This window comes from Colossoma macropomum, unplaced genomic scaffold, assembly GCF_904425465.1.
Source record: "Colossoma macropomum unplaced genomic scaffold, Colossoma_macropomum, whole genome shotgun sequence".
Taxonomy (NCBI): Eukaryota; Metazoa; Chordata; class Actinopteri; order Characiformes; family Serrasalmidae; genus Colossoma; species Colossoma macropomum.
Genome location: NW_023494809.1, coordinates 9678214 through 9702362, shown reverse-complemented (window position 1 = coordinate 9702362; position 24149 = coordinate 9678214). Strand labels below are relative to the sequence as shown.

Here is a 24149-nt window from a genome sequence, read left to right as displayed (position 1 = left end):
AGCAAGAATGTTTATTAAGACCAACATCTGTCTGTTTGAATGGTTAGAAACATTGCTGAGTTTCTTCATAAGCTAAGAGGCATAGACATTTTTTTATGAATCAAACTAACAACACTGTAAAAGCCACCTCCTAAAAGTTGTTGACACTTTAATTGAAACATTAACTAGCGGCATAACTAAGGTTTCCAACAAAGCAGAGATTGTTCAGCAAATCATCAAACGCTTGTCAAAACAACTACTCCTCTTTCATTATGTAATCTAGACTGTCAGAAACGTTCAGTGACAAGTTATCTTTATATTAGATACGTTTATATTTAGCACCTTGCTTGCTGTGAGTCTATGAGAGTCGGTACACGACCTTACTATCGAGTCACATTTACATGCAAATTTATCAGACATTTTAGTTTGAGCCCACTGAAATTTTTCAGTAATAAACTCATAAATGATCAAATAATATTAATTACACTGAGTAGACTACATATCTAAACTAGATATTAGAAAATTAAAGGAAAAGAAATACTTTTATTATCCATTGTGGAGGTTCTCAGCTGCCTTCATTTCAAACACATTGCATGCTCACACTCGTCACCATGGAGACTAGGTGGGCGGATCCTGCTGCAGCACTGTGACTTTCCATTGGCTGAATGGGCTGTGGTTTGACCTTAAGGTGTGTTCGACAGACACTTTGGACAAAATAGGCACCTGGGCTTTCGAGATGTGAACCAGAGCGCTGGTTCTATTACCATTTCCCATTTCCACCCCTGTATGTGTGGAAAATTCTACCAAAATAATTTAAACTGCAGTAACAGAGTAAGAAAACTATTTAAAAAACAATGAAGTATTCAGACCTTAGATATTTGCAATGATTATCTTATGCTCTATTTAACCTCAAGCCATTGATTGAGATAGTAATAAACTATCTCATGGCCACAGGGTGAGCAGTTAGATCCTATTGTTTTGAAATAAATGTGTCCCAAGGTATAAAAATCAGTGGGTAACAAAAAGAATTGTCACTACTTAAACATACATTTTCTGCCATTATATAAATATTTTGTATTTTAATTAAAAATATTGACATGAAAGCTGTGTTTGCTAGTCATGTGCTGGAGTTGAGTTCTGCTCAAAATGAGCTGAAATTGTCACTACTGAAACAGTCACTACTGAAACTTGTGGCAAAGTTTCAGTAGTGTTGTGATTGTTTTATTTAGTATAATAAAATGAAGGTATAGGGTCACTCAAGCAAAAAGATTTTAGTCTAAAATCCATGTTAATTAAAAGACCGAAATGTGAAATGTTCAATTCATATATACAGATCAGGCATAACATGGACTACAGTCTGTAATTGTAGAACTACAAAGTGCACCTATATAGTAAGTGGAGATGATAAAATGGACAATGAGCGTAGAAACAAGGAGGTGCTCATAATGTTATGCCTGATCAGTGTATAATCACCAGGCAGAATGTAAGTGTAAGGGGGTCTGTGGTGTGTGAAAATACCACTGATTTCCTTGTTGTGGTAGTATGCCTCAAAAAATAAAAATGAAAATAAATTAAAAACAAATAAAATAAAAAGGCACAAGGCTCTCTTTTTTTCTTCCTTCAATAAAAGCCTGGTGTTTTATATTTTTCAGTGCTTTTCAGCATTAAGACTGAGTTGTTCATGTGTTCACAGCTAAATCAGAGGTAGATTTAAAGTGGATTTGCATTATAGCAGCATCCAAGCATGCACTTCTTGCGCTTTTCTATACACAAGACAGCGACAGAAAAATGGCCAGGGCCTTGATTTGAAGGTCAGAGTTATTCACAGATATTGGAATCCTTTCGTGTGTTCCTGCATACAGCAAAAGGGTTTAATTGTTCTCACTTCAAGGCTTTTAATCACACAGTTATTTTTCATGTCAAGCCTTCATATGTAAGCACTCGTCTGAAAGGCAGGTGAATAGTTTTGCCACTGTGGCGCTTTCGCTAATGTACCGCTTGCTAATGTAAGGCAGCTGTTCGTTGTGCAACACATTAATGCTTTTGCAAATTGAATTAAATGGATCATTATGTGGCGGAAGCAGCATTTGCATGCCGACGTTTTAGATCCTTCAAAAGTTTATTTCTGATCGCTCGATCATGGGCGTTTCTCTTTCTGTTTAGCCTTTTAAACGGCTACGAACCTGCTGGAAGTGAAACGATTTACTCTGCTGTTCAGGATGACGTCCATTGAGTACCTTCATTACCAGCAACCATACAAAAGCTCTATTTGTCTGCTAAAGCATTCAAGATCATGCTAATTATTCCTGATTCATTTTACCTACATCAACATTAAAATTGTTAGCCCTTGGCTCCCGAGTGGCGCAACCGTCTAATCGTTGGCCCGATAATCAGGAGATCGCGAGTTCGATCCCTGGTGATGCTACAGCCATCCATGGCCAGGAGTTCATGAGAGCACAATTGGCCTCGCTCTCTGGGTGGGTAGGATGGCCCCTCCTTCTCCCCCCATCACTCTGCGCGATGCTAGTCAGCGCAGACGTCTGTTAGCTGATGTAACAGATCGGTTGGCACTTTCCTGCGAGCGCGTTCAGCTGTCCAGTGATGTTGCGTGAGCGGCAGTTTGAAAAGATGCATTTGCTGGCTTCACAGGTCTCGGAGGAAGCCTGTGTTAGCCTTCACCCTCCTAGCATTGATAGTATCGTGTGATTGGGGGAGTCCTAACTAGTGGGTGGAATTGGAGACGACTAAATTGAGGGGAAAATCGGGGAAAAGTCCAAACAAAAACAAATGTTAGCCCTTTCTGCTAATGCATTTCAGCTCATGCTACCAGCTCCCCATTCATTTTTAGCTACATTAACATTCAAAATGCGAGTCTTTGCTACTAAGGCATTTGAATTCAACTGTTTCCTGCAAATCTTTAGCTACATTAGCATTGCAAAATCTAGTAATCTAGTAATGAATTCAAGATCATCCCTGCTGTTCCTTGTTTATTTTTAGCTATATTACCAACCATTTTACGAATGCATTTAAGATCTTGCTAACTCAGGGGTCGGCAACATACGGCTCCAGAGCTGCATGTGGCTCTTTTACTGCTCTGCTGTGGCTCCACAGCAGAATTAGATTTTCACTCCTTTGCTGTAAAATAAAGCTCTGCTGATTGTTCTAGCACGGTTTCAACGATAAATGCTCTTAAACACTCTCAAACAATTTGAGACCATGATAACTCTTTCACATTCTTTTTTAGCTAGATTAGCATAAAAAACGGTAGCCTCTTCTAATAATGCATTTGAGATTTTGTTCCCCATTCATTTTTATTTTACAGTATCAGTAAAAAAGTATTTGCTTTCATGCTAAAAGTTCCTCATTCATTTTGTTAGCATTTTCTGCTAAACCATTTTGTGATCATGTAATGTATTTTTAGCTATGCTAACATTGCAAATACTGGCATTTTCTACTAAGACATTACTAAGGCATCTGAGATTATGCTCCCCATTTATCTTTTACAACATTAAAAATGTTATCATGTTCTACAGATACATTTGAGATCAGGCTAACTTTTGCACATTTATTTTTAGCAAAGAATAGATGCTATCGGTCCTACCTGCTCAGATCACAGAATCTATGTGTAAAATATTTGGCTAATAGAATTTTTATGTACAGCTAAACAATAATATCCAGCTGATATAATTGGGAATAAGCATTAACAGGAAGAGCCTGGGTGGAAGTGCATTCCTTTGTTCAAAAGTGGAGGGTTTTAAAATGTTCAGCGGTGGTCTATGAGGATTTGAACAGAGCTTTTCTTCCTGCTGTTGCGTTTTTCCCTGCAGGGACGGTCCGGACCAGGCGTCCCCGCAGATCGGGCAATTCAGCGGCAGCTCGGCCCAGGAGGCCGTCTCTAGCACTTCCAACCACGTGCTGCTGAAGTTCCACAGTGACTTCAGCACCAGCGGATTCTTCGTGCTCCGTTACCACGGTGAGCGCCAGGCCGCACGCGCCATTCCACTCTAATGTCCCTCGTCCGTATGTATGCCAGTGGTTTCTTGTTCAGGCCTTGTACATCTCATGTTGTGCCTTTTTATTATCTTGTTGCAACTCTTCCCCCACGCACTGTGCTGTATGCTATAAATGTGCAGCAGTCAATCTGCAGTTTAGCCATGAAAGAGCAGCGCTTCCGTGAAAATGTCTGCGTATTTAGATGCTTCTGGAGTGTGACACACGTTCGGTTTTGCTGTTTTGTACGTTTAGATGTGCAGCGGAGTAAAAGCATGGGTTCCTTTCATTGGGAAATTGCTGTAGTTATGACAGTTGTCATGATTCGCTGCTGGATCAAAGCTTGAATGGAGCACTGCAGTCAGAAACAATACGACCCAACCGGCGGAACATACAAATCTAGATAGTTCCACGCAGTGCCCCCGGACTTTAAAGGGGCTTTTGTACATCATACCAATGCAAAGATGCTTCAGTTAGATTAAGAAGTGTCAAGAAGTTTCCAAAAAACAACCCGCTTTTCCTTTATTTTGTCAGTTCTCGGGTTAACGCCAGCTACTGTTTTCCCACAGGGAAAAACAAAGAAGACAATATTGTTGCCGTTAGCGTAGTTTGTGCTGATGGTCTCAATGTTTGCAAATAAAACATTACAGCATTAGGGAATTACAATAACCGCTGCGCAATGCAAAGCTCATTACGAATTTAAAACATAATGAAATGATGGCGGTCCCAGAGCTGGCCAAAAGCACTTCTGCTCGCCGCTCCTAAACTTCGTTTTTCATGCCTGCTCATAATGCTTCCTTCCCACTGTAGATTCCTAATGAAATCTGTTCCTCTGGCCAACACGGCCGTCTGATCCCAATATATTTTACTGTAGTATTAATTTGTATTTGATGTACCAAAACAGTCATAATTCGTTTTTACACGACCGTTTTTCAACCTTAGAATTACACAGGCTGTTTTGTTACAGCCTTTAAGACTGGTATATGTAAATGATCTCCATTCTCATTGGCTGCCCTGTACTGTGCCTCATTCAGAAAGCAGTCCAGGCTGAAACACTCCTTATAGCTTCATATAGTCTGAGCTAAACTGCTATAGGCTGAATAGGTGGATATATGGAAACATGATGGTTTGTGTGACATCACAAAAATCCTAAAAACATTAAAACATTTCTTGCAGCTTAGTTTGCATATATGGACTATATGGGTTTGAATTGTATTCCAGAAAAATCCTGCAGCAGTATTCCGACTTACCAAATCCTGGCACGTGTCTAGTATGTGTTTAATCATGCAGTTACATGATTTTGTAGTAGTAAAGCAAATTAGCTGAAGAATTGACTCCAGGGCCATGTTTGAAAAATTCTAATGCGTATTTAATGTATTTTCTGGCATCTTAGCATGTACTGCATCTTCCCACTAATTCTCTGGGACTGCACACATGTTCTCGGTTGGTAATGTATTGCATCCACATGTGGTGAGGTGCTAAATGAAGGGGACAAAAGCCATAATGGCGTGATGCCTACAAATCACTGTTACGCCATTTCAGACAGAACAGATTCCTAAAGGGCGAATAATTTGTGTGCCGCAGTGTGGCGAGCGTTCACTTTCCCCAGTGACTCAAGCACAGTGCATCAAAGTGAATGGACTGATGACTGAGTGGGAGCGCGACTACAGTGCAGAACAGAGCAGTACATCTCAGCTGTAGCCTGCAACTGCAGCAGTCATTAGGTTTCTGTGAGGAAGTGTCCTGTTCTAAGCACTGAGCAATTACGTCCAATGACATTGAATCACTAGAATTACCTGAGAACAGCAGTACCAGTCTCCATCATCATTATTTTGTTTTAATTAAAAACACTGTGAAATTAGCTGTCAAACACAATCAAGGTCAGCAGGATAGCAGAACATAATCACACGCATTGTCTTCTGGTTCATGTCTCCAAGCAGGGTAACTAATTCCGTAATGTGCTAAACCAGAATGTCTTGAGCAAGTGTGACAGGTGTTTCCTGGTGGAGCTGAGTGAGTAGGAGGAGAACGGACAATGTGTTAGAATTACTCATAACACTTAACAGCTCATAGATTAGGACTGATCTTTCTCATACTTATATATAGTCTTTGTGAAACCAAGACCTCGTAACACAGCTTTTACACCGTTTGAAAACACCAGCTGCCCTTTACATTGTGTGAACATTACATGACAAATTGACCATTTGAAATAGTCCAAAATGATTCATACTTGTTATACAATCTTATTACATTAGATTTTAAAGTTAAGAATGTTTTTTTTTCTTCTCCTGCTTCTGTAATGCAGCAGTGGGTGAAGTACCTGTTCAAAGTCTTGAGTTTTGTTATAATCTTTATAAACTTTGCCACAAAGAAGAGCAGATATCACAATGTACAACAGTGCCAAACATGCTATCGTTATCCCATTCCCTGTCCACACGTATGGAGATATTTCTGAAAACTTTTTCTTTACCTTTTGCCTCCTGTCCATATGAAGCATTTTCAAAAACCTGAGACTGAAAATGCTGACTTCATATCACAGACATGCTTGTTGCTGTTTTCATTTATTAACTAAGCAGCACTCTGTCTGAAATATGACGGGCGGCGGTTATTTCTGTGTGCTCAGCAATTTAGGGGTTGATAAAATGTTTATAATCAACTTCAGCTTTACTTTTTCACTAAACCATAGTGTGGAGGTGTCAGAATATACTGTGCTCAGCTTTTGTAAATATCACAACACTGCAAATATTAAAAATCAGCGATTATAAAGGTTTGTGACTTGATGATAATTAAGCAAAGTCAGATTTGAAAGAAAATCTTATCATCTCCATAATTCAAATGAAGTGAAATGTCAGAAAAACTCGAGAGAGAGTGAATGTTTAGATATGGCAGCATAAAAAGGGCAAGCAGGAGGCTTTGTTTGCTTTTTTTCTTTTAAGCTTTAGTTTTCTGGGAGAAATCAGACCTTAATCTGTGTGAAAAGTCAAAATTACAGAGGTCTGGTGGCCTGCAAGCCAAAGCCTGCAATGTTTGCCTTCTGTGAGTGTGCTGTGTTTGTAACACACTTTCGTCCATTTGTTAGAAAATCTCTGCTTTTTCTTTGCAGCGCTCTATATTTTAAACCACAAGTATGGTCACTAGGTTCTTCTTGAGGCGTTTGTCAATTTTATGAGGTGTTATTGTCTGCTGGTGGGCTGTGAGTGATTTTCAAAAACTGGCATGTTTTTTTGAAAACGGACAGGGAAAACTGTGTTTTAAAAAATCCCCGGATACTTGTTGATGCTCAGTTACGTAAATAATAATACAGTAGTCAGTCGATCACCTCTCACTGTGCAGTCAGTTGTAGTCTGAGCAGTTTTTTAAACAGAGGATAACACAGGAGCGGCCGTTTTCTTGGAGTTAGCCTTTAGCCTAGCATCGACGCCGGATCGCATGCTGAGCTTCTGTTTCCTCTCGCACCACCTGCGGTGCCTCCTGCCTCGTCAGCTGCATCAGACGGTGCCGTGATCGCGGGGCCAGAGCATTTACATTCAATGATACTGGATTACTAGAATTTCCTGAGAACAGCAGTATCAGTCTCCATCATCATTAGTTTTTAATTAAATCGTTTTAATAAAACACTGTAAAATCAAGGTCCAGAGAAACACTGTATTTGTATGTATTGATCATTTGTACAATAAAAATGCTCTGAATTTAGTTTCAGTTGTTAAATATGGTTCTTATTAAAAGTGAAGGGACATCCCAGATGAGGATAAGCCATCGTTAACTCACGACAGTAAGGTTTACCTAAGCATCTGAGTGAATGAGTGAGCTTGGACAGGTAACAGCTTTTTGTTGTTCTGTTTAATCAGAGAAAGAACAAATCTGATATGTGACTTAAATGTATACATTTCTGGGTGTGTTCGATCATGTTCTTCACATTTTGTCTAAATTTTTAATAATTGCATTTAACATAAAGAGTTAAATAATATTAACTGATAGTATAAGTTATCACAATTTTTAGTTCCTTTAAATTGGTGTTAGCACTCTGAGTATAGTAGTGTATCAGGCCTTAATAAATATGTTATACATAACAAATCATTGCTGTTGGAACAAAAGCTTATATCTCCAAAAACAGTAACTTTGCAGGAGAAGGAAAAACGTTCAGAACTTTTAATATAAGGTCATTTTGGAACATTTTGGTTGCTCTTTAAGGCTGATTTGCCGTATGAAACAACAGGTGTGGCAGTGTTCTAAACTAACTAAAGGTCTTTTCTGGCAAATCCTATCCGGCCCACAAAAGTGTTTTAATTTTCTATTAATATTAGCCCGTTTCACAACGCGCTACACTACAATCCCCAGCATGCACTGCAACGTAATGTGTGCTCTGACTGTCCTACTTCCACAACCATCTATAGTACAGTGGTTACACATCAATTCCACACCAGTCATGTCACCAAATACACTAGCTGCATTTCAGCTGCAGTTCAACCAGTATAAACACCTAACGTCAGCTCAGCAGCTCAGAAACTGAGCCCAAGAATTAATGAACTTGCAGCAAAGAAATGATGCTAGGTGTCTAGTTCAAGCAGATAGGTAGGTTTAAGAGACCGAGCTCCTGGGGACATTTACATTTTGAACATTTCATTCATGTAATATGTTGAGGTCTACTTGAAGTGCCTGTATATTACTGCTGAAGTTCTTGTGTTTGTTAAATAAACAATGGCCAGTCGGGGTTTTAGCTCAGCATTAGTTAAAAAGGAAATAAAAACATTTTTTTCTCCGGCCCACAGATTTGCTGAGATTTTTTAATATGGCCCCTTCAGTGGTTGAGTTTGACAACCCTGCTCTGTACTGACATCTATCAGTGTGGGTAATATGGAGCATCTGTACTGCTCCCCCAATGTTGGAGAGGCATTCGCCTTCTCCTCATCTGATAGTTGAACGATGGTCACAGCTGTGTTATCAGCATCACTCAAAAGATGTGAAAGTCGGAGGAAAGTTACTGGTAAATATATCAAATGTTTGTTTTTGGATTCTGTGCAATAACTAACATGGTTATAATTATGAACAGTTTAGACAGTATCAGTTATCTGTCCAAGTAACACATGACAGCTACGTACCAAATACAGGGAGCAGCGTTTTGTAACGTTTCTCTGAGATCGAGCTTTTTCTGGCTTCAAATGTAAAACATTCTCTACCTTTGCTTGATCACTTACAGCTAAAGCTGATGTTACTGTTAAAGTGTCAGACAGACAGCAACACAGCCAATTATGTACTCTTCCTGATGAGAACCGAGCACTAATACATCATTAAGTGCTGCAGAATAGAAACTGGACTGGACGATTTCTATTATTAGATTGATTAAAGCATTTGCTCAGCATGTAGCAGGAATGCATACAGAGTGTGTGTTAGCGCCAAAATACCGTTATACTTTGACGCTGTTGAAATAAACAGCGTACATTTTGGGTCGTGTCTACAAAGCCTGACAACAAATACAGTACTTGCTGAATAACCTGTGAAAAAGTGACTAGAATAGCATTAGCAGCTTTAGCCACTGAGCACATAAATCTTTTTTTTTTTTCCTGCGGCAAGTTTGCCTGGCTGTTATATGATATGATCTAAACATGGCAGTGTCTATATGTGGACCCGCACCTCATTATGATAAAGTGGTTTAAACCAGTCTATGACGTTATGAGTTTTCGTCTCAGGTGAGTCTACGTTATGAAAGAAACTTAAAGACAGTGATGGATCACTTTTATACATGGCATTTTGTTTTTTTTATGATTGTAAAGTTTCTCCCTTAAATTTTGGCAGGCCAAAAAACTACAAACATGGAGATACAAGATTTTGTGACGATTTATTATATTGTTGCTGTTTAACAAATCTTCATACCTGTGAAATAGTAACTTTATAGGAGAAAACATTCTTAGCTTTAACATATTTTAATGCAACAAGATCTTGGACAATTTCTGCTGGTCTGTTTTTCATTAAATGATCACACAATGTAAAGGGCAGTTGAAGTTTTAAAAATGATGTCAAAAAATAATTGATTAAAAAGTGAGTTTTTGATTTGACAGTGATGATATATATGTGTACACTTGTATGTTGTTACTGTTCACATATTGTTGTCTCTCTGTCTCTCTCTCTCTCTCTCTCTCTCTCTTTCTCTTTCTCTCTCTCTCTCTCTCTCTCAGCATACCAGCTCCGTGTGTGCCAGCCTCCTCCACCTGTTGCAAACGCAGAGATCCTCACCGATGACGACAAACTGGAAATCGGTAACACAAACACGCGTTTATTCTCGTGTTTATTTTGATTTTTCCTCACAGAAGCCTCATTAGCCCTGTCCGTTTGATGCCCACCGTGAGCAGGTGTCTTCCGTCTGCCCACTTCCATCACACATAGCAAAAGTTTAAATTGCCCACAATTAATCCCTGTTCTTGTGGACCGAAGAACACTTGATGGTCCGTATTTGTCATCATTAGCGTCATGCTCGTGAGCGGTCGAGTCTTAATTAGCTGATGTGCTGATGAGCAGTAGTTTGAAAAGAAACATGAGGAGAAACACAGCATGCGTGTGTGTGTGTTACTTATGTGTGTGTGTATGTGTGTGTAATCACTCAACAGGAGACATCATTAGGTACCGCTGCCTGCCTGGATTCACGCTGGTGGGCAGTGAGATTCTGACCTGTAGGCTGGGCGAGAGGTTGCAAATGGACGGCCCTCCTCCAGTCTGCCAAGGTGAGTTTGGCAGAGTGTCCGGCGAACTGGCCGTCTCATTTATTTCTCGTGTTCGTCTCATTAACATCCCGTGCTGTGTGCGCTGTCAGCAGCCATTTTAAGCCTTTAGGGTCAGATGTGACAGGTTTATAATGCTTTACTGCTATTAAGCTTAATTGGAAGTTCTGTCTGTAATGGACTGTTTTACTCTGGAATGTGCATAGAGGCCAAAAACAGCTTGGGCTTAACACGTTAATTGTGTTCTCTTATCCAAACTGACTTACAGAATGTGAAGTCTGACTTCATTTTTTTTGCAGGTCCGCTATTGCTTAGCTACGAATGCTTACATTTTTAACAAACTGTCTGGTGAAAGTTTGGTTCATTTTCAAGGGCATTAGGGTTACAGTTAAGTTGAATATATATTAGTGTTTTCTAAGATTTAATTATTTGTTTGTTGGTTTGTTTTGATACATTTTATTATACATTCACAGTGCCCTGAAAAGTATTTTTGCATATTTGTCATACTTAATTGTTTCATATCTTCAAACACATTTTAATATAAGACAGAGATAACCTGAGTAAACATAAAACACGATCATTTCATTTATTAAGGGATAAAAGCTAGCCAGCACCACCTGGCCCTGTGCAAATAATAATAGCACCCTTAGAGACTTAATCAACCAATTAACCAAATTTAATTGCTAATTTGCATCAATTAAACTAAACACCCAAAGGTTTGATCCATCAGTGTGAAGTAGGCTAAAAGGTCTCAACAAGCAACACGACATGCCATAATCAAAATAATTTACGGAACAGATGTTATTACGGAACAGTTATTAAACTACATCGGTCTGGAAAGGGTTACAAAGCCATTTCTAAGGGATTCCAGTGAACCACAGTGCCATTATCTCTAAGTAAATTTGGAAGACTGGTGACTCTTTGCAGAAGTGGCCAGCCTACCAAAATTCCTCCAACAGCACCATGATGACTCAGTCAGGAAGTGACAAAAGAACCCAAAAGAACTGCATACCTTGTTCGCCTCAGATAAGGTCAGTGTTCATGTTTCCTCCATTAGAACGAAACTGCTAACCAAGAGGAATGTAAAGGCTCCTCTCAAACACCTTGATGACCCCCACGCCTTTTGGAATAATCTTCTGTGGAGTGATGAGATAAAAGTGTATCTTTTTTGGAAGACTGGAGTCTCATTACATCTAGCGTAAAGCTAACATAGCATTCCACAGTAAGAGCAATAAGAGCATCATACCAGCAGCGAAACATGGTGTTGGCAGTGTGATAGTATAGGGATGCTTTACTGCTTCAGAGCCTGAGCGACTCGCCATAATTGGCAGAGCCATGAATTCTTTTTCTGTACCAGAAAATCCTGCAAGACAATGCCTGGTCATAAGTCACTAATCTGAAGCTCAAGTGTGATTAGGTTATGTGGCAAGACAGCAATCCAGTGCACAAGGGCATGTCTGTCCACCTGTTGCAATCTGTTGAGATGCTGTGGCAGGACCTTAAATGGGCAGTTCATGCTTAAAATTTCTCTACAGGAATGTGAAGCACTGATCTCCAGCTATAGGAAGTGTTCAGTTGCCGTTACTAATGCTAATGGTGGCACAACTAGTTATGAAGTTTACGGGATAATTACTTTTTCACATGGTGATTGCAAAACCTTTTTTTCCTTTTGCTAAATGAAATGATTACATTTTGTATGCAGATCTGAAACCATTTAGTGTGAAAAAAGAAGGGGCAAATACATTTTCACAGCACTGGAAGAGGAGAAACATGGATTTGTAGACGTTGATACCATCCTTTATATTTCTGCCACCTTTTGTTGGTACAGAATGTGAATTGAACATAAATGTAGTTCATTTCATAACCTTGCAATTATTTATGTAATTAAGGACTTAAAATATATCATGATAGACTAAGGATCTAAGAAGCTTCTGGACCATCAAAATAAAGTGTTACCATGGAAACATTTATGCAGCAATGTATTGCTATACATTTTAACTCCTTGTTTGTATGCGTACATCCTAAGGCTTATACGGTAACCTCATGGAAATGATTGAGTTAATGTTAAAGGGCCCATATCCTACATTTTTCCTGTTTTTTTGGTTTTTTTGGTTTGTTTGTTTGTTTTGTTTTTTTTCTTTGTCCTGAGATACACCCATGGCGGTTATTTGGTTGTGTGGTTTATATTCCTAAAACACGTAAACATTTCATTTTTACATGACCATTTTCCAACTTCTCTTTGTCCCTTTATTATAAAACTCTGTTTTTGTTACTATGCCATCAACCTCTTAACCTTTACAGGTCCAGACTTCAGTTCCTTGCTACTATAAGTTAAAGGGCTCACATCATGTATATGTTTAATGTGGTACGTAAGGCTGTTGACTCTTCAGTCCATAAAGTCCTTAAATACAAACTAAGCAGCAAAAATTGTTTTTAAATTCATTGTTTTTGTGATGCCACATTCACATAAGCAGGTCTACCTGCTTATTCAGCCTACTGCATTTTAGCTCCTTCACATTGCAGTTATTAGAACTGTTTTAGCCCTGTTGTTTGAAAAAGGTACAATACAGGGCAGCCAATCAGAACAAATGTCATTTACATAGATCAGTTGTAAACCACTTGCTTTGTGCTCTATTGAAGAAGGTTGTTATATGATTTTTTTTCTCCAGTGCAATGTCCAGACAACGAGGTGCTGTTTGACTCGACTGGAGTGATTCTGAGTCCAGGATATCCAGACAGTTACCCCAACCTGCAGATGTGCTCATGGATGATCAATGTAGAAAAGGGCTACAACATCACCCTGCACTTTCAGCTCTTCCAGACAGAGAAGGAGTTTGATATCCTAGAGATCTTTGATGGTACGCCACATTTCCTCATGTGTATATGCATCCACCAGAAAGGAGTTACTCGTAACCCTCCACTCGTAAACCTCATGGGTTTACACTAGCAATGCTTGGCTGTCATAACTTACAGTTCTGCCTGATTAATAATTGAGCAGCATGTTGCATTTTTTACGATTCCTTCCCTGGTGAACAGGGGAAAGTATTTAAAAAATATTGCACTTTAATTTCCATACCCCATGCTTAGGCTCGCAGGATGTACTAGACACCGATGTATGTGTTGGACTAATTGTTGACTGTAATTGATTATCAAGATATTTATTATTCCAAAATGCGTTTAGAATGTCATTAGGCAGTAATTACTTAAGAGTGCACTATTAGCGAATTACGCTATTACTCATCATTGATTAGAAGCTCATTAGATGCTCATGGTATTTGTAAAGCCCAGCGGACCGACAAAGGAGAAGCAAGGTCCATTTTTGTCCTCGTAATGCTCGTTTTTTAATAAGCACAGTTTATAAGGAGTATGGTTCTGATACACTGTACATTTAATTGAAGCCTCCACATTAAGTTTTGCATCACTCTGACTTTCGGACAGCGCCGGTCTGATACAGTAACGATCAAGGGTCTTGTTGAGATATGTTGCTCTGAAGTTGAGATATGTTGCATCACAATATTATGCCGGAGACCGCAGGGCATATGTAGCCTCATACTTGTGCTTGTCATGAATCACCGCGAATTGTTTTTAATTAGGTCCGCTTGAGTCACTTTAAAGGAAATACACTGCCTATTAGCTTATATTGCTAATCATGTGTGAAACGGTGGGCAATTAGCTTTGCACACATGAGAACATGCTAACTGGTTCCCTCTAGCTTTCATTCATTGTTATGTTCAAATATGCTTAAGACGATGGTAATCGGTGCCACAGAAATCACATCCCAGTTGAACTTTCATAGCTTTCATATCATTGTTGGCCACATTGGCAAGTTTGGGTGATATATCTCTTTATTCATTTCCACTTAGCTCATTCTAATTTATGAATAAATAAATAAATAATTCGATAAATAAATAGATAGATAGACAAATGACATATCCTTGTATATTACATGTATTACGTTGTTAACCATGTTAACTTGCTGACTAGAAAGCATATGAGATTATGCTTACTGCTCCCCACTAGCTTTCATTCATTGTTAGCCATATTAGCATAAAAAATGCTAGTACTGTACATTGATGCATTATAAATTATGCTAACTGGTCCCCAATAATTAGTATTCGTTGGTAGCCATGTTAACAGTCAAAAAATGTTAGCATTGACCACTGATGCATTAGAAATTCTGCTAACTTGTCCCTGATAGTTTTCATTAATTGTTAGCCATGTTAACATTTAAATATGCTAACATTGCTAAAAAAGCTCATAGAGGATCATCAGTGCTACAAAAATGACATGCCAACTGGACCCCACCAGCATTCATATAATTACTGGTGCCATTAGTATTTTTGGGTGATATATCTCTTTAACGATATCCAGTTGGCTCATTATGATAAAAAAATTCGTGTTAAATCAAAAAATGCTGACATTGTTTGCTAATAAATGAAAGGTAGTACCATCAGTGCTACAAAAATCAGATCATGCTGATAGACCTCACATCACTTTTAGCCACTTTAGCATTTTTGGGTGATATATCTGTGTATGCTTTTCCATTCAACCCATCTCTCTTTTTTTTGGTTACTACATCACGTTCATTCATTTCATTCATTGTTAGTCATCTCAGCATTGCGGGGTCTTGGTGAAGGAGACAGGGGGAGGTTATGATTTCTGCTATGAGAAGTTCTCTTTATTAATACCAGCAGAAACAGCACGTACAGAACTACTGAAATAGCATGCTGGTTACTCCTAGTCACACTCACTATCCCACAGCCCAACACAAAAACACAATAAACACATACACACTTCTTAAACCAATGAACAACATTAAATGACAACATGTAACGTCCCTTTGGTGGAGACGGTCAGGGCACACAGCGCAGCTCTGCGTATCGCACCTCTAGAGCCCCTTCTGTGAACCATAGCAAGTGGCAGCCACCACAAAATTTTAAAATTCTGGCTAAAAAAGTACTCCTGCTCCTCACTAGTTTTTGTTCATGGTGAGCCGTGAACATTAAAAAAATGCTCGGATTGTCCAGTAGTGAAACAAAGCTAGTAGTGTACCATCCGTGCTACAGAAATGACATGCTAACTGGACCCCACTAGGGTGGCCACATTAGCATTTTTGAGTGATATATCAATTTAACCCTTGTCAACAACTTTAACCCCCTCGCAGAAAAGTCACATATATTTCACATGTGAAATGAGCCAAACCCACATGTGCTTTTTCACATGTGATATTCATGTGTCTTTTTTAAGGGCCCCAGTAATATTCATCCAGCATGTTTTGTTTCATTTACACTATTCATTGTTAGCCATGTTAACATTCAATAATTCATATCCTTTCATGTCAGAGCTGTGAGTCGTAATAATGCTGTGGGTTTTTTTGTGACTAACCTTTTTATTTCATTCATTGTTAGTCAGGTTGATATTCAAAAGTGCTAGGCCTGTCTGCTAATGAATGAAAGCTAGTAGATCACCATCAGTGCTACAAAAATGACCTGCCAGCTGGACCCCATTAGCTTTCTTGTTGGCAACATTAGCATTTTCACTTGATATATCTCTAACTCTTTTCACTCAAATCATTCTAATAAAAAAAAAGGAAAATTCAATGACAAACCCATATGTCTCATAATCATCCAGCAAGTTTTGTACTTTAACGCTAGCTTGGTTCATTTAATTTACTGTTAGCCGTGTTAAAATTAAAAAATAACTTGCTACAAATGCATTTGGGGTTTTGCTAACTGTTCCCACTAGCTTTCGTTCATTGTTGGCCACGTTAACATTCAGAAATGCTAGAATTGTCCGCTTATGAATGCTGGCTACTGGAGTGCCATCAGTGCTTCAGAAGTAACATGGCTACTGGATCCCATTAGCTTTCCTATGATTGCTGGCCACATTAGCATTTTTGATTGGTGTATGTAGATGACACTGTCTAGTCAGCCCATTCGAGTTGTGAAAGACTTAAACCTCTATGTATCTGTGCTGTGAATCAGTCATACAAGGGCTTATTTTTTTTTGTCAGTGACCGCACCACTTTAATTCATGTCATTCACTGTTGGCCATGTTAACATTCAAAAATGCTGGCACTAGCCGCTAAAGCATTTGAGATTATGCTAATTTGTCTCCTCTAGCTTTCATTGATTTTTAGCCATTGTTAAAAAAAGCTAGCATTGTCTTCTAATGAATGAAAGCTACAAAAATGAGATAATGCTAACTAGACCCTATTAGCTTTCACATTGCTTTTGTCCACGTTAGCATTTTTGGCACATTCAGAAATGCTAGCACTACTAATAGCTGCAGAAATAACTGAGAAGCAGTTCCAGCCGTATGTGTGGATCTGCTGATATCCTTTCTTCTATGTTGTTTTGTTCAGGGCCCAACATCTACAGCCAGAGCCTGGCAGTGCTGAGTGGAGACCTGGCTGTGCCCTTCAGTCTGACCACCACAGGCCACCAGCTCTTTCTGCGCTGGTCCTCTGACCACGGCACAAACCGAAAGGGCTTCCACATCACGTATGTGGGTGAGTATCAAAGTATGTATCCCCCCAACTGGTAAATCTTTCTCGGTCGCATGCGTGTTTCTCGTGTGCGTGTCCATCTGCCTGTCCTGGCAACGTCTCCCCCATCCGTCCTGTCGTCTGTGAGCCCATAATGTCTGTGCAATGTCTAAGCCGGTCATGTCTGTCTGTTGTTTGTGTTTGTATATGTTTTTCATTAGGCTTAATATATAAAGGATAATTTAACACTACTGTTGTAAAATATTATGTAATGCATACACATATACACAATATGAACACAAACGTTTTATGGATGCTCAGTACGGTATATATAGAAGGATTATGTATATGTATGTATGTATCTATGGATGTATATAGCTGTCATAAGAAAATCATTTATATGTTAACAGTTAAATTTAATTGTTTTTTTAACAAACAGCTGGCAACTGGTGCTTTGAAGTAAATAAATAAAAAAAAACACAAAAGCATGAAGTGAAGAGATTGTCTTATGACTGTGACTATGTATACACTATATACACTATATATACCGTGCAAAAGTCAGAGACCACCCTTCCAGTCAAAACTGCCATTTCTGAGGAGATTCAATATACATAGGGAAGGGAAAGTCAAAGTAAAATAAGTTTTTAGATACTGAAGTTTCAAAAATGATTAAAGGATATGGAGAAAATGGGTCTTCTAACAACCACCTGCAAAACTTGCTAGACCACCAAAACTGTCCCCATCAGATAAACACCACTTAAAGCTTTCATCTTTGAGAGAGAGGAGAAAATCAAAATTGGAAGCTGCTGGTGTTCGCAAAACAATTTTTGGCCCAGCCCAGAGTCCAGACCTCAAAATTGTTGTTTGGAATTACTTGGATTGTGAGAAGCAGAAAATGCAACCAACTTCTAAGACTGAACTTTGGAGGTGTGGTAAAATATCCCTGCAGATTTCTGTGAGGCTCCTGTGTAATATTCTGTTAAACTGTTTTTTGCTTTTTTTTCCCCTGATGGTAAAAAATGAAAAACTTACACTTAAAGGTGCAGTGTGTAAGATTTAGGGGAATCTATTAGCAGAAATGGAATACACTATTGGTGGATCATGGAAGTTCGTGGGTCGTGTGATCTCCCAGAGAGTTCTGGGAAATGGATTCTTTATGGACACCAGAGTCAGATGGATGTGTGACAACTTTACAAAACTATATCTTCATTAGTGTATATTCACCTGTAACTATGAATCATTGTGTGTTCTTTAGCTTGAAATGAGCCCTTCATATCTACATAGGAAGCGGGTCCTCTTCCAACAGATTCCGCCATATTGTGTTGCCATGTTTCTACAGTAGCCCAGAGCGGATAAACCGAACACTGGCTGCGGCTCTACTCTTGTTGTGTTTTTTTGTTGGAATAGCAGCTTGAACTTAGTTTGGTGCTATAGTACCAACTAGAAGATGCTGAAAGAAGAAGGGGCAGTGGTTGCTGCTGGTGCTGGCTACCCATTTTGTGCTGTGGGAAGTTTGAGAACCCAAATTTTGACAAATACTTACACATACTTATTATTTAGCACAAGAAAAAGCAAGGGAGGTTGAATCCTTGTCGTCAAAAGAAGTGAAAACATGAAGAAGCAAAATGAAATCTGGACGAACGACGGCCTGACAGGCACCGTAGGTTCTGCTACACACCTGGAAAGGGAGGGGTGAGGGAGATGGATTCAGCTGCTTGCAATCTGCTACCTCACTGCTACATGCTATCAGATCTTACACACGGCATCTTTAATGGCTGTTTTGACCGAAAGCTAAATGAAAGGTGGTTTCTTACTTTTATTTTGTATTTTATATGTGTGTGTGTGTGTGTGTATATATGAGAGAGACATGATAGTGTAGTGTGGCAGTTCCTGCATATTGCTCATGGCTTGTGTGTTTATCTGTAGCAATGTACTGCAGTACCCCAGACTCTCCACAGCACGGCTTTGTGGTTAGCCAGACTGGCGGCCATGTCAACAGTGTTGTCCGATGGGCCTGTGACCGAGGCTATAGGCTTATTGGGAAAAGCATGGCTGTCTGCAAGAAGACTGAATTCGGGTATCTTGCCTGGGACGCCTCTGTACCAGCTTGCCAAGGTATGAGCTAGCGCTGTTAACATCTCTAGCTCTTCTAGCACCCTAGCCTCATACTGTTAGACATCTACTCTAGTCTGTCACTGTTAGATATCAGTCCAAGCCAAGCACTGATAACTGTTCTAGCCTGTCACTGTTAGATATCTGTCCTAGCCAAGCACTGATAACTGTTCTAGCCTGTCACTGTTAGATATCTGTCCTAGCCAAGCACTTATAACTGTTCTAGCCCATCACTGTTACATATCTATCTAGCCTAGCACTGTTACATGTCTGTGTTAGCCAAACACTGATATCTATTCTAGCCTAGAACTACATATCTGTTCTAGCCTAACACTGTTACATATCTATGCTAGCCTAGCCCTGATATCTGTTCTAGACTAGCACTGTTAAATATCTATCATAGTCTAGCCTTGCATGTTTAGATATCTATCCTAGTCTAGGACTATTTGATATCTATCCTAGCTTAGCGCTGTTAAATAGCCATCCCAGTCTAGGACTGTTAGAATTTTAGCGTAGCACTGATATCTGTTCTAGCCTATCACTGTTCACTGTTAGATATCTGTCAAAGCGCTATTAGATATCTATCCTAGCCTACAACTGTTGGTTATATATCCTAGCCTAATATGATTAGAATATTTATCCTAACCTAGTAATGTTAGATATCTATCCTGGCCTAGTGCTATTAGATATCTATCCAGCCCCAGCACTGTTAGATATCTATTCTAGTCAAGCGCTGTCATGTATTTATCCTTGCCTAGCACTGTTAGATATGTTTCCTGGCGTAGCACTATTGGGTACACATCCTAGCCTAACATTATTAGAATGTCAGTCCTGATGTTTTAAATGTAACATCTTAGCATAGCACTGTTAGATATCTGTTTGGTATACTTCCTATCCTAGCTTAAAACTGTTGTTAGTGTTAGCCTAGCACTACTAATTTATTAATTATAATAGACCAACTAGTATGTTATTGTTATAATTACTTTGAGTTCACTGCAAAAAGTACCAAGTAACCTACTAAACGATAAAATGACTTTGTAATTTTTTAAATTGTCCTTCACAAGCATCTACCGCAGTGCATATTTTGGACGTTGTTGACATTTAAGTTACCCATGTGAATTAGAGACACTGCTAACCGCTAATAAAACGTAAGCTGCATCGCCAAACTGTGAAACATTGATGCTAAACGTGGCCTTTTGTGCTCCTTCCAGATTGGGTGATGTTGGAGGGTTTATTGGCCAGCCTGTCAATGCAGAAGCAGGCTATGTCAAGTGGCAACAGCAGAGATCAATCTTGGCTTTGTTCTTGCTAATTAATACCGTTAAATAACAAAGGGCCCTGTCTCCACACAGGCCGTTATTAGCATGCTATGTGAGAGCCATTGTTCCTTTGATTTATTTGATTAGATTTTTAGTGCTCAATAATTGCACATCCCATTATGTTTCATAGCTTTATTGATGTGGGCTTTGAACAAGCTCCAGCTCCCCTTTCCTTTTCCAGGACTTAATTAAAAAATATCTGCCACGTTGGCTAATCAGATGCTGGTCCGGTCACACTTTATACTCTGAGTTTTTTTTTCTCTTTTTTTTTAAATCCGCTTCATTCAAAGGCCACGCATGGTCGAGAGAGTTGTCAGGGTGAACTCAAATCCATAGGTTACTGACCTGTAGATTTACTGACCGAAAGGTTTGGGATGGTCTGTCTTACGTTTGAAAGAATAGTTGACCTGAAAAGGTTGAATTAGAGTTCACTGAGAGGGAGTTGAATCAATGACATTGACCCAACTTCTGTCCTCCTGCCTCAAGAGGCAGAGATATGGCCAGTGTGGAGTGATTTGACCTGGTTGATGATAATTGGCCACCTGCCTAGAGCCCTCATAGATACACTGGTGCTTGATAAGCCAATGATTAGCCATACAACAGTGCCATTTTTTGGAAGCTGATACTGAATCCGTAATTGGTGACATTGAGCAGTGTAAAGGAAAAGAATGATTTCAATTTTATCACATTAATGTCAACCTGAATTTAGAATTGAGTGTTAATTCAGATCCCTGGTCATATTAAGTACAGTTAATCATATCGTACTATTTAACGTCTTGTTTTGTTGTGATCTTTCATCAGAATGTCATGGCTTTTTAGAGGCTTTAAAAATGAGACAGTTCATTGGTTGGAATATGAATGGAAAAGCTCGTAACGCTTAACATGTCACCTGTTTACGAGGTTTCGCCCTTTAATAAACAGAGCCAGCCAGTTTACTGGGAAAGCGGTAGCTACAACAACCCACAAAAACACATTTTTACGTTATTTTAGCCAAAAGCTACAATGATCTCAAATACGCTGCAAAAATGGTTTCTTGGCAAGTGAAGATCTTAAACCTAATTATAGTCCAATATTTCTTATTGTAAGATTGTTGTAACCTACTTATGAGATTATTCAACTTATTTCTAGACCTTTTTACTTGTTTTATGTGACCTTGGTAAGTGAGATTATCTCATTGTATTGGCAGATAGTTTGGCTTGTTTCAAGCAGTATTTCCTCCAACAGTAAAAGTATCTGCTAACATAGATAAATTATCTCACTAAAATCACTTAAAACAAGTACAAATATCTAGAAAGTATTTAAATAATCTTATATCTTATATATATTTCAACAGTCTCATGATAAGAAATATTAGATATTTTGACTAGATTTAAAATTATTTCACTTGCAAATATACTTTTTGACGTGTATGTTTTTGAAATGTTAATATGGCTTTCAGTCTTGGAAAATCTCTCCAGATAGTGAAAATTTGTCGGAAGGGGCAAATCAGGGTTAAAATTGTGCAGCGAAGACCCATCTTTACCTCAGTTGTCGAAGCAAATTGAAAAAAAAACATTAAGGGATTCTGTCTACATTCACCACTCTATAGATATTATAGATATCATATATGCCAGAGAAAAGATTTTTAGCCTTTCAGCCAGAAGAAAGAAGCCAATCTGAGGTAAGATATCTAAATAACCTTACTAACTTTTACTGACAAGCTTTTAGCTTGTTGTCAGCCTCAGCTCCTTTCGGTCATTTCAGCAATCCCTCCTTTCAATTGTAGTGATGATTTGAAGACATTTGCCACAGTTATAAGGCCTCAATAAGATATTCAGCTACCTAGTAGCAATATTAGCTATGTGGCTTCAGCATTCACCAGCTAACAAGAAACAAAAATCACACCAGCCAGGCCCCAAAATTCCAAAGCATAAATTAGAAGTTCCCACATGATCAGTGTTTTTCCTAATTTTTATACCAGAAAATCTCACCCTAGAGACTATAGCAGCACCACTGTAGGATGTGAGCAGGCATATTTACAATTTTTCCTCTTTACATGGTGTGTTCCTTAAAAAATAAAGGCTAAACAGCTTGATTCTAACTCTGGTTAAAATGTCCCGCTGTGGATAATTTTGCTGTGTGCATATGACATTTAAGCATACCCTTTTATTACGCAAAATTAATTTAATTACCAATGCAGATATCAAGTAAACATATTTTAGTGCAGCAGTAGCTCTATACTCATACTGTATTAGTAAACAGTAGAGAGGATATTACACTGTTTTTTTTGCATATAAATATGAGTTTTTAATTTGATTTATGTAAAACAGTTTTTCGCCTAGTTTCATCATCTTTAAATCCAACTTTGAAGTCAAATGCAGTAATCTTGGAGTCCATGTCCAAGTTGTACACAGACAAAAGCAAATGACACAGCTGGAATTTGGTGTATGTGTCCAGTACAACGCTAAATGTAGTGTTTATCCTCATGCATTAATTGACCCATCCGTGCTCCATCCACAAATGCATTTTTACTAGCAACTGTTGCCAGGTTATAAATGAGACATTGTAACTTGGTTTCTGTTAAAATACCTACTTCTGTGGGGGGGCACTAGTCAGGTGGTCTTCTCTGAGTATTTTTTACTTGTGTAGACTCAGTGGTATAAAACTTTCAACATCATTTAATGACTTTTACCGTTAACTAACTCTTCACATGTTCACTGTTTTCAAACTAAAAGATTAGAGGTGGAAAAAAAACAGCTTGTAATGTAAAGTAATAGACAATTTGTATTTGTTCGTTGAGACCAAATGTCAGCTGCAGTGTATGAACCTTCTATAACAACACACTTTGACATTTCTGAACGTTTGGCACTGTGTGGTACAACTGGTTTGTGGTATCATTTTTAAGCCAACATATTGTCACACTTTCTGTTTTTTGCTGTAATGTCAAAGAGACGTATGATAAAGAAAATATTGTCAGCAAACCTCAAAACTTAAGTAATTTCAGCCATGCTACAGTGGCCAAGAGACGTAAGCTAATATGTCAATTTAGCTAGCCAGCAATGTTAACAGCTAAATCTAGTCTGCTCTCTGCTTTAAGCCTATTAATCTGATGTTTATCTTTAGTTAAATAACAAAAAAATAACACCCAGTCTGTCTTAATGGTAAACAACAGACTCTAATTTCTTAGATTGGATTAATGCCTAGAAAACAGATTAAGAACTCTGATAAAGAGAGCTGGATTTTCACTAGTTTTTTCAGATGACTCTGATTTCTTTCGTTTTTCTCAGTCTAAGCGTGTGTGAAAATAGACTGTTGTCCCAAAAAACAGCAAGCAGCATTTAACACAGTACCCATGAGATGACAGAGCTGGGAGAGTTACTTTAAAAATGTGTTCTGTTACAGATTACAGATCACCTTTTAAAACTGTCATTGTAACTTAATCCAAAGGATTACTTTATTAAAGTTATGTAATCTGATACATTTCTGTCACTTTTGTATTACTTGTATATTCAAACTTGTATAGTTAAAAAAGATGAGATAAAAATAATCAAAAATACTTTCAGCAAGAAT

At 38.5% G+C, this 24149-nt stretch overlaps 1 protein-coding gene across 1 annotated transcript in view; it reads left to right on the top strand.

Annotated features, from left to right (window-relative positions):
- The window catches only part of csmd3a (CUB and Sushi multiple domains 3a), a 457456-nt gene that overhangs the window by 329039 nt on the left and 104268 nt on the right, over positions 1 to 24149 (top strand). Inside the window, exons 44-49 of the mRNA XM_036558514.1 lie at positions 3807 to 3952; positions 10143 to 10223; positions 10572 to 10685; positions 13352 to 13540; positions 17047 to 17193; positions 19096 to 19284. Of these exons, the coding sequence (XP_036414407.1) occupies positions 3807 to 3952; positions 10143 to 10223; positions 10572 to 10685; positions 13352 to 13540; positions 17047 to 17193; positions 19096 to 19284 (866 nt within the window). The remainder of the gene's footprint in view (positions 1 to 3806; positions 3953 to 10142; positions 10224 to 10571; positions 10686 to 13351; positions 13541 to 17046; positions 17194 to 19095; positions 19285 to 24149) is intronic.